We start from the raw sequence: 10,054 nt of genomic DNA, 5'->3' as shown, positions 1-10,054 counted from the left end.
AGGGGCTCCTACAGCCCAAACGTCATATCGTTGCGGTGCGCAGCCCGATCCAACACATATATTGTTGCGGCGTACAGCCCAATCCATATAAGTATCGCTACGGTGTGCAGCCCGATCCATAATATATACATATAATATCCCCACTATTAGGTTCTCAACCTCTTTCAGTCATTAACCTCACAGCCTCTCAGGCACAACGATAGAAATTAGGGAACCCAGTTTGGGTATCTGGACACATATATAGGTGTAAAACGAATCACATTACCAAATATCAATAAGAATTTTAAAAACCAAAACTTGAATTGTACTCCCTTGTTCTCCAGGTGGGCTCCTGACTGCTAAGCTTGAAAGTATTCTCTGCTTTCCAGGCGGGCTCCTGACTTCAGCTTGAAATGTATTCCCTGCTCTCCAGGCGGGCTCCTGACTTCAACATAGAAAAAAACAAAGAATTTGAAAGCTAAAATTTAAATTGTACTCCCTTGTTCTCCAGGCGGGCTCCAAACTGCTACGCTTGAACGTATTCCCTGCTCTCTATGCGGACTCCTGACTTCAACTCGAAATGTATTCCCTGCTCTCCAGGCGGGCTCCTGACTTCTAAACTTGAAATGTATTCCCTGCTCTCCAGGCGGGCTCCTAACTTTAAAATAAACAAAGCAAAGAATTTGAAAGCTAAAACTTAAATTGTACTCCCTTGTTCTCCAGGCGGGCTCCTGACTTCTGTGCTTGAATGTATTCCCTGCTCTCCAGGCGGGCTCCTGACGGCTGACTTTGAAATGTATTCCATGCTCTCCAAGCAGGCTCCTGACTTCAACTTGAAATGTATTCCCTGCTCTCCAGGCGGGCTCCTGACTGCTGCATTTGAAAGTATTCCCTGCTCTCTAGGCGGGCTCCTACCTTCGACTAAATAGATAAAATAAAGAAAATTTTCTGCCCCAGTTTGGGTAGCTGGGCACATGGGTGAGTGTTAAACTGAATCATTCTACCAACTGTTACTAACAATTTGAAATCTAAGTCCTATTATCCAAGGAGGTCTTGACAATTTACAATTATAGACCTAAGTTGTATCTTCTAAAGGTATTACTTCCGCTAAGCCTTGTTATCTAAGAGGGTTTTAAACTACATCCTATTATCCAGGAAGGTCCTAAAAAACTCCTAATTGAATCCTATTTTAAACATACAAACATTGAAACCAACTTATATTCCTTTGGGATACATTTATGCTAAATTATGCTACTCATGATTGTTTTGAACTTGACTAAGCCACATTTTCCAGGAGGGTCCTGAAAGTTTATGGTCAAACCTATTTTGGTGCTTGCTCTTTTCCCCGACGGAAAGTTTCTCCGAATCAAACGAATTTTTCTCCCCTTGTTTCAATCAAAGAAAATTTTGTCAGTTTAAAATGATGGTTAGCTGATGGCATTCTTGCTGAAGATCTTTCCACTGCATTGTTTTGTTTTGACTGGCTTCCCCAAACTGGCCCTGAACCACTTTGACTTTCTAACTAACTTTCAAACCCCATAACCTTTGACGTCCTGAGTGTTCTATACCCATGCTGTTGTTTTACCTTTGACCCCTTTATCTGGATCTTTGCATCTCCCATGACATTACCAATCATTCCACCGATGAAATTTCCGATGATTCCTTGTACCCCCTTTTGCATCATGTTATCCTTAGTATGCTCTGACCACGCCGTGCTTTGCAATTTTGGAAGTTGGTAGTGAGCTTTGAATTTCTTTTTCACTTGCTTTGAACAAGACTGACATTGAAACATCTTAGACAAATAAACCCAAAAGAAAATGAAATGCAATGACTTTGCGGGTTAAGGATAAGAAGAATCCAAAACCAGATGACTGCTACAAAAGGGAAAAAGAAAAAGAAACTTATCTGAGTGGAACAACTGGTACCGAGGATCATGACATGCATTTCGGATTAATCGGCCCAATCTATCCAACCAATCAACTTTTAGTCGTCGTACTATGTTGCCTCAGAATTTCCATGATCTGATTACTTTACCCAAACCTTGACCTTGTTCATCCTATGGTGCCTCGAAAGGTTTTCACCAGCAGACCTCTCTCACTCGTCCATCCGTCAACTCACTTTCGCCTTAAAGTGCCCGTGAGGGTTTTCACCAATAAGACTCTCTCATTTTATTTCTCTCAACTCCCGTCGCCTTACGGTGCCTGTGAAAGTTTTCACCAATAAGACTCTCTTATTTTATTTCTCTCAACTCCTGTCGCCTTACGGTGCCTATGAAGGTTTTCACCAATAAGACTCTCTCATTTTTATTTTCCTGCTTGAATCAGAGTATTGCCCATGACATGAATTACCTTTACCTTCTCGACTTGGCATTTCTCAAAGACTGATCAGAAGGTCTTTCTTTGGACCGTAATGTGGGCTTTTGGACAAAGTTAGAAAGAAAGGGTATAAAAGGCTCAAAACACTTCAAATGTGTTAGAATTACAACTTTCGGAATCAGGTTTCTCACAACAACCACAACTTCTGCCCCAGTTTCTTGCATGGGGATTTTGGATTTTTGTTTTGACGAAACCGAACCGTGAGGCTACCTACGTATCCTTAAAAGGAATCAGGTCGAACGTAGTTCATGTCATAGAAATTACTTTGTTGTTGTGATTTTTCTTTTTCTCTTTCTTTTTTTTTTCTCTTTTGCTTTTCTCTCTTTTTCTTTTATTATTTTTCTTCTTCTTTTATCTTTTTTTTATTCTTTTCTTTCTCTTTCCTTTTCTTTCTCTTTTTCTTTTCTTCCTTTTCTTATCTTTCAAGCTTGTGTTTCTGATATTCGCTACTGATTCCGAAAGAGGGGTATGAAAGAAAATAAATAAGGCTCAAAAGGGGTGGTGAGAGATAAAGTGTTTAGATAGCAGAACAAAATGCCTTCGTCATTTCAATCTTCAAAGTATGACAAATACAAACAAGTGCAATCAAACAAAGAAATCATACATAGTATCTCTTGACTGCATCAGCATTGATAGCCATTTCTACACATTTCCCTTCTACATCTATCAAATACAATGCGCCATTGGATAACACTCTAGTTACAACGAATGGCCCCTGCCAGTTTGGGGCGAACTTTCCTTTTGCTTCAGCCTGATGAGGCAAGATACGTCTCAACACTAACTGACCCACTTCGAACTTCCGTGGACGTACCTTCTTGTTATATGCTCTCGCCATTCTCTGTTGGTACAATTGGCCATGACACACTGCTTCCAATCTCTTTTCATCAATCAGACTTAATTGCTCCAAGCGGGTTTTGACCCATTCAACGTCATCAATTTCCGCCTCAACGACAATTCGAAGGGATGGGATATCAATTTCTGGGGGTATTACTGCCTCCGTGCCATACACCAACAAGTAATGAGTGGCCCCTACTAAAGTACGGACAGTAGTGCGATAACCCAGCAATGCAAACGACAGCTTTTCATGCCACTGTCTAGAACCTTCCACCATTTTTCGAAGTATCTTCTTTATATTCTTGTTGGCTGCCTCGACTGCTCCATTCGCCTTAGGGCGGTACGGGGTGGAATTGCAATGTATAATCTTAAACTACTGACATGTCTCCATCATCAGGTGACTATTGAGATTAGCTCCATTGTCCTTGATAATTACCTTCGGAATCCCAAACCGACAGATGATATTTGAATGCACAAAATTGACCACTGCTTTCTTGGTCACAGATTTAAAAGTTTTCGCTTTAACCTACTTGGTAAAATAATCAATGGCTACCAGAATAAATCTGTGTCTGTTTGATGCTGCTGGCACGATTGGCCCAATGACATCCATGCACCAAGCAACAAAAGGCCATGGTGCAGACATTGTATGTAATTTGGATGGTGGAGAATGAATCAAATCTCCATGCACTTGACACTGATGACATTTGCGCACAAAACTGATGCAATCCCGCTCCATGGTGAGCCAATAATAACCTGCTCGGAGAATCTTCTTTGCCAGGACGTACCCACTCATATGCGGTCCACAAACTCCGGAGTGTACCTCAGTCATGATAGTTGTGGCCTATCTAGCATATATGCATCTTAGCAATCCCAGATCTGGCGTTCTTTTGTACAATACCCCTCCACTGAAGAAAAATCCACTTGCCAATCATCGAATTGTTCTTTTTTGATCGTTTGTGGCCTGTACCGGATATACCCCCGTCCTAATGTATTCTTTGATATCATGGAACCATGGCTCCCCATCAAGTTCTTCTTCCACCATATTACAGTAAGCGTGCTGATCACGGACCTGAATCTGCAAAGGGTCCACATAAGCATTATCTGGATGATGTAACATTGACGCCAGAGTAGCCAAAGCATTGGAAACTTCATTATGGATCCTTGGGATATGCCTAAATTCTATCGACTGAAACCGTTGACAAAGATCATGCAAACATTGTCTGTACGATATGAGTTTCAAATCCCGTGTTTCCCATTCGCCCTGAATCTGGTGCACCAGGAGGTCCGAGTTACCCAAGACCAAGACTTCCTGGACACCCATATCCATAGCTAACCTCAAACCCAGAATGCATGCCTCGTACTCCGCCATGTTGTTAGTACAATAGAAACAAAGCTGAGCCGTAACAGGGTAGTGCTACCCTGTTTCAGAAATAAGTACCGCTCCTATCCCTATGCCTTTCATGTTTGCAGCCCCATCAAAGAAAAGTTTCCATCCCGACTTCTCAACTTGTTCCAACTCATCAACGTATATCACCTCTTCATCAAGGAAATAAGTTTTCAAAGGTTCATAATCTTCATCAACCGGATTCTCGGCCAAATGGTCCCCTAAGTCCTGTGCTTTCATTGCAGTTCGAGTCACGTAGACAATGTCAAACTCTGTGAGCAGGATCTACCACTTTGCAAGCCTTCTTGTGGGCATAGGCTTCTGAAAGATATACTTCAATGGATCCAAGCGAGATATGAGGTAAGTAGTATAAGATGACAAATAATGTTTCAGCTTATGTGCCACCCAAGTTAGGGTGCAACATGTCCTCTCAAGATGAGTATACTTAACCTCGTACGACCTGAATTTCTTGCTGAGGTAATAGATGGCCTACTCTTTCCTGTCAGTGATATCACGTTGACCCAATACACAGCCAAATGAATTGTCCAAAACCGTCAAATATAGAATCAAAGGTCGCTCTGGTTCTGGCGTGACCAACACGGGTGGATTTGACAAATACCTCTTTATCTTATCAAATGCCTCCTGACATTCATCTGTCCACTTGACCGCAGCATCTTTCTTTAACAGTTTGAAGATAGGCTCACAAGTTGTCATGAGCTGAGCGATGAACCTGCTGATATAATTCAATCTCCCCAACAAACTCATCACCTCGGTCTTGTTCCTCGGAGGTGGCAATTCCTGGATGGCCTTGACTTTAGATGGATCCAGTTCAATGCCCCGGCGGCTGACTACGAACCTCAACAACTTTCCAGACGGCACCCCAAAAGCACACTTTGCAGGATTAAGCTTGAGATTGTACATGCGAAGCCTTTAGAAGAACTTCCTCAGATCCCTGACATGGTCAGACTGCTTTCTAGACTTCACGATCACATCATCCACGTACACCTCGATTTCCTAGTGTATCATATCATGGAATATTGTTGTCATTGCCCTCATGTAGGTTGCCCCAGCATTCTTCAAGCCAAATAGCATGACCCGATAGCAGTACGTTCCCCACGGCGTGATGAATGCCGTCTTTTCTGCATCTTCCTCGTCCATTAAGATCTGATGATAACCCGCGTAACAATCCACAAAAGAACCAATCTCATGTTTGGCACAATTATCAATCAAGATATGGATGTTCTGCAAAGGGAAATTGTCTTTTGGACTCGCCTTGTTGAGATCTCGATAGTCAACACACACCCTGGTCTTGCCATCCTTCTTCGGCACAGGCACAACATTGGCTAACCAGGTGGGATACCGGGTGACCCGAATGACTTTGGCATCAAACTTCTTGGTGACCTCTTCTTTGATCTTTACACTTATATCCGTTTTGAACTTTCTCAGCTTCTGTTTGACAGGAGGGAATGTCGGGTCAGTGGGAAACTTGTGAACCACTAAATCAGTGCTTAGACCCGGCATGTCGTCATAGGACCATGCAAAAACATCTTTGTATTCGAACAGTGCTTTAATTATCTCCTCCCTAAGTTGAGGTTCCAGATGGACACTTATTTTAGTTTTACGAACATTATCTTGGTCCCCTAGATTAACTGATTTTGTATCGTTCAAATTAGGTTTGGGCTTTTCCTCAAAATGACTTAGTTCCTTACTAATTTCTTCATAGGCCTCATCATCATCAAATTCCAACTCGTCATCACACTTAATTTCTTGTATTATTATTTCAGAGTTAGATTGGCTTTTAAAATTGGGTCGAATCCTCATGCATGTCATGCCATTGATATCAGCATAAAAAGAACTGTACAAAGGTAGAAAACAAAAATAAAATTAGAAGAAATGAAGGAAAATGAACAATTGCATTTCATTGAATTTAAAGATAACAGGGTTTTAACATATTCAACTGGACGGAACATAATATCTGAATTACAGACCCTAGAATAATCCACACAACTAAAAGAAAATCAAAACCCACTACCAAGACTCCCTCCGGGTAGGAAGAGGAGTAGCTTCCCAGTTGTTGACTTTTGCACGTGGTCCCACGAATTGAACATCTGCCTTGATGGACCCTTCCCCAGCCTCAACCATGCTAACCTCGGCGAATAACCTTTCGAACCCCTTTTCCAAGTCTCCATCAGCACCAATCAATGATCCAGGAACCTTTGACAACAATTGCTTTCTGATACCCGGCCTGACGAATGATCTGGACATACGCGGGATTGGCCTTGGCAATGCCCATGCTTTCTGTTTCATTTTGCGGGCTCGTCTCACATCTGCAACTGTAGGCTTGAACCCCAGACCAAAAGTATCCAGATTATTTGGAAGAGAAACTGGTTGCACAATACCTTGCAGAGATGCACCAAAACCCTTGCCCGGTACAAAACCATTTTTCAACATTTTAACGGCTAACATGACTGATGCAGTAGCTACCTTTGGAGTTAGAACGCACTTCCCTTTTGGAATTTTCTCTACCGATACTGTGTCAAAAACCTGATAAACCCATGGCCCCTTGTCGTCTTCAACCTCTATGAGCGGAACAATGTCATCATTGGGCACACACAAATTATCCTAGCCGTGTACGACAATTTCCTGTCGATCCCATTCAAACTTGACAATTTGTTGCAGAGTAGACAGGATCGCTTTGGTAGAATGAACCCAAGGTCGTCCCAATAACAGATTATAAGAAACAGCCATATCGAGTACTTGGAATTCCATAGTAAATTCAACTGGCCCTATTGTGAGCTCAAACACTATGTCCCCGACTGAATCTTTCCCTCCACCGTCGAATCCACGAATGTAAATATTGTTCTTGTGAATTCTTTCATCCTACACTTTCAGCTTGTTTAATATGGAGAGAGGATAAATGTTCGCGTTAGACCCATTGTCAACCAGTACCCTAGTAACCACGGAATCTTCACATTTCACCGTCAGATAGAGGGCTCTATTATGCTCGGTACCCTCCACGAGCAACTCATCATCAGAAAAAGTGACTCAGTTTACCTCAAATATCTTGTTGGCTATCTTTTCCAAACGGTTTACTGAGATTTTGTCAGAAACGTGGGTCTCGTTCAAGATCTTCATCAAAGCCCGACGGTGCTCGTCAGAATGGATCAATAATGACAATAATGAAATCTGAGTTGGTGTTTTCCTCAACTGCTCCACAATGGAATAGTCCTGCACTTTCATCTTTCTCAAGAACTCCTTTGCTTCTTCCTCGGTCACCGCTTTCTTCACCAACACTGGGTTATCTTTTGAAGTCTTAGCTTTCCTCAACTCTTCGGGGGCAAAGCATCTCCCCGATCAAGTCAAACCATGGGTCTCACACACTTCTTCTTTAACCTCTTTCCCCTTGTAAGTTACTGTCATTCGTTCATAATTCCATGGGACCGCCTTGTTGTTGATCACTGGAAGATGAGTTACTGGTTTTATAATAACAGGCTCTGTGCGAGCACCCTTCACGACCACAACAGGTTTACTTGTAACCCCTGGTACCACCACTTTAGCTTTCTTTGGTTTCACTGCAACAGTGTTTGACGACCCTTTCTCGGCTACCACAGCTGGCTTATTGTCTACCCCTTTCAACTGGACCACTGATTTCCCACTAGTTACCTTTTCTTTTGAACTGGTTTCACTGGAACGGATCATTATCACCGTCTGCGAGGGTTTCTTAGGCTCCCCTCCCTTGTGTATCAACTCAATTATATGGGTTTCATGGTGAGCTGACAGCGGATTCTGGTTGATATTTGGTGCTTCTAGGGCCTGAACCTCGATCCGATGAGTATCAATAAGCTCTTGCACAACTGTTTTCAGTTTCCAACACTTCTTTGTGTCAAGTCCCGGGGACCCTGAACAATACTCATAACGCACCGAGTGGTCAAGATTTCTGGGAAGGGGATTTGGCAGTTTGGCCTCGATCGGATTCAGCATACCCAACTATCTCAGTCTGTGGAATAGACTAGTATATGATTCTCCCAATGGAGTAAAAGTCTTTTGCTTCTGTAACCTCTCATTTTTAAAAGCTTGATTGGGTCGAAAACCTATTCCAGGAGGATTTCTGTAGGCTTTTGGGGGTGGATAGTTATTTTGTGGAGCTTCGTATGGATTTTGGGGAGCTAGCGCGCACCATTGTGCGTGAGCGGGAGGTTGGGTATAGGTTTGTGCGTGATGGACAGAAAAATGGGGAACTGGCGGTGGGTAATAGTGTTGTGGTGGGTTATATGGAGTGTAGGGGTAAGTTTGGGGATAGGGTCGAGGCTGGTTGTAGTAACGGGGAAGGTTCCTAGATCTGACCTAAGCTCCCGACTCAATTGTCGCAACATCCTCTTTCTTCTTCTTCCCGAGTACACCCCCAGTACCGTTTTGAATGGCCTGAGTGGTCGCTTTGATTGCTGAATAACTCATGATCTTGTTGGACTTGAGTCCCTCCTCAACCATGCCTCCCATTTTTACAACTTCATTAAAGGACTTGCCCACTGCTGACACCAAGTGACCGAAATAAGTGGGCTCCAAAGCCTGCAAGAAATAATCAACCATCTCACTCTCTTTCATCGGAGGGTCAACCCTCGCTACTTGCTCTCTCCGACGGAACCCATATTCTCGGAAGCTCTCACCGGGCTTCTTCTCGATCTTTGTCAATGACAGACAGTCTGGAATAATTTCAAGATTGTACTGGAAATGACAGGCGAAGGCTTGGGCCAAATCGTCCCATGTGTACCACCTGCTGTGATCTTGTCTGGTGTACCATTCTAACGTTGACCCACTCAAACTTTGGCTGAAATATGCCATCATCAATTCATCTCTTCCGCCTGCTCCTCTCATCTTGCTATAGAATCCTCTTAAGTGTGCCACTTGGTCACCATGCCCATCGTATAGATCAAACTTGGGGATTTTGCACCCGGCTGGTAACTGAACATCTAGGAACAGACATAAATTTTTATAGGCCACACTTACTTGACCCCCTAACCCCCTCATATCTCGGAATGATTGTTCTAAGCTTTTGACCTTTCTGATCATCTCTTCATGCTTGGGATTTTTCGGTGGCTTCTCGGTCTCTGCCTGTAGGTCAAGATGAGGGGTGTAAGAATATGGTTCGGGAACTTTGAAGGTAGGTTCAGGGGGATAATACTGGTTGTCGTGAGTCTGGAACAAAGGTTCACTGGAATATCGGTGTAATGTAGTAGGTGGAGGTGCCACAAAAACGGGAGTGACTGGTAGAGAAGGGTATGGTACTTGTTTGGGTGGAGGAGATTGTGAGTATGGGAAGTGGTGTCGTGGCATTGTTGGTAGAGGGGAAAGGCTGGAGATGAGTTCACAATAGGAGGTTCCTGAGGTTGACCCAATGGTGGGATATAAGCAGGGTTAGCGGGATAGACTGGCGGTGGATGCCCCTTCGCCCAGGCTTGGTACATTTCAGCCATCTGTTGCTTTA

The 10,054-nt window shown here is 43.2% G+C and overlaps 1 protein-coding gene across 1 annotated transcript; it reads right to left on the bottom strand.

Moving 5' to 3' along the window:
- Positions 1-2,952: 2,952 nt before the first annotated feature.
- Positions 2,953-3,465, bottom strand: LOC138871838 (uncharacterized). The gene is made up of 2 exons (XM_070149745.1): positions 3,274-3,465; positions 2,953-3,105 (listed from the first exon to the last, which is right to left on the bottom strand). Exons 1-2 carry the CDS (start codon positions 3,463-3,465, stop codon positions 2,953-2,955), a joined length of 345 nt encoding a protein of 114 aa, XP_070005846.1.
- Between the last annotated feature and the right edge of the window lie 6,589 nt (positions 3,466-10,054).

This window comes from Nicotiana sylvestris, chromosome 6 (assembly GCF_000393655.2).
Source record: "Nicotiana sylvestris chromosome 6, ASM39365v2, whole genome shotgun sequence".
Classification (NCBI taxonomy): Eukaryota; Viridiplantae; Streptophyta; class Magnoliopsida; order Solanales; family Solanaceae; genus Nicotiana; species Nicotiana sylvestris.
This window is presented reverse-complemented; position numbering and strand designations above follow the sequence as displayed.

What these genes read in the sequence shown, in the direction of transcription:
- LOC138871838 (XM_070149745.1), bottom strand. Translation starts at nt 3,465, where the DNA reads ATGGTGGAAGGTTCTAGACAGTGGCATGAAAAGCTGTCGTTTGCATTG. An exon ending in AAATTGATGACGTTGAATGG is followed by an intron (nt 3,106 to 3,273) that starts GTCAAAACCCGC and finishes TTGCCTCATCAG; the next exon opens with GCTGAAGCAAAAGGAAAGTT.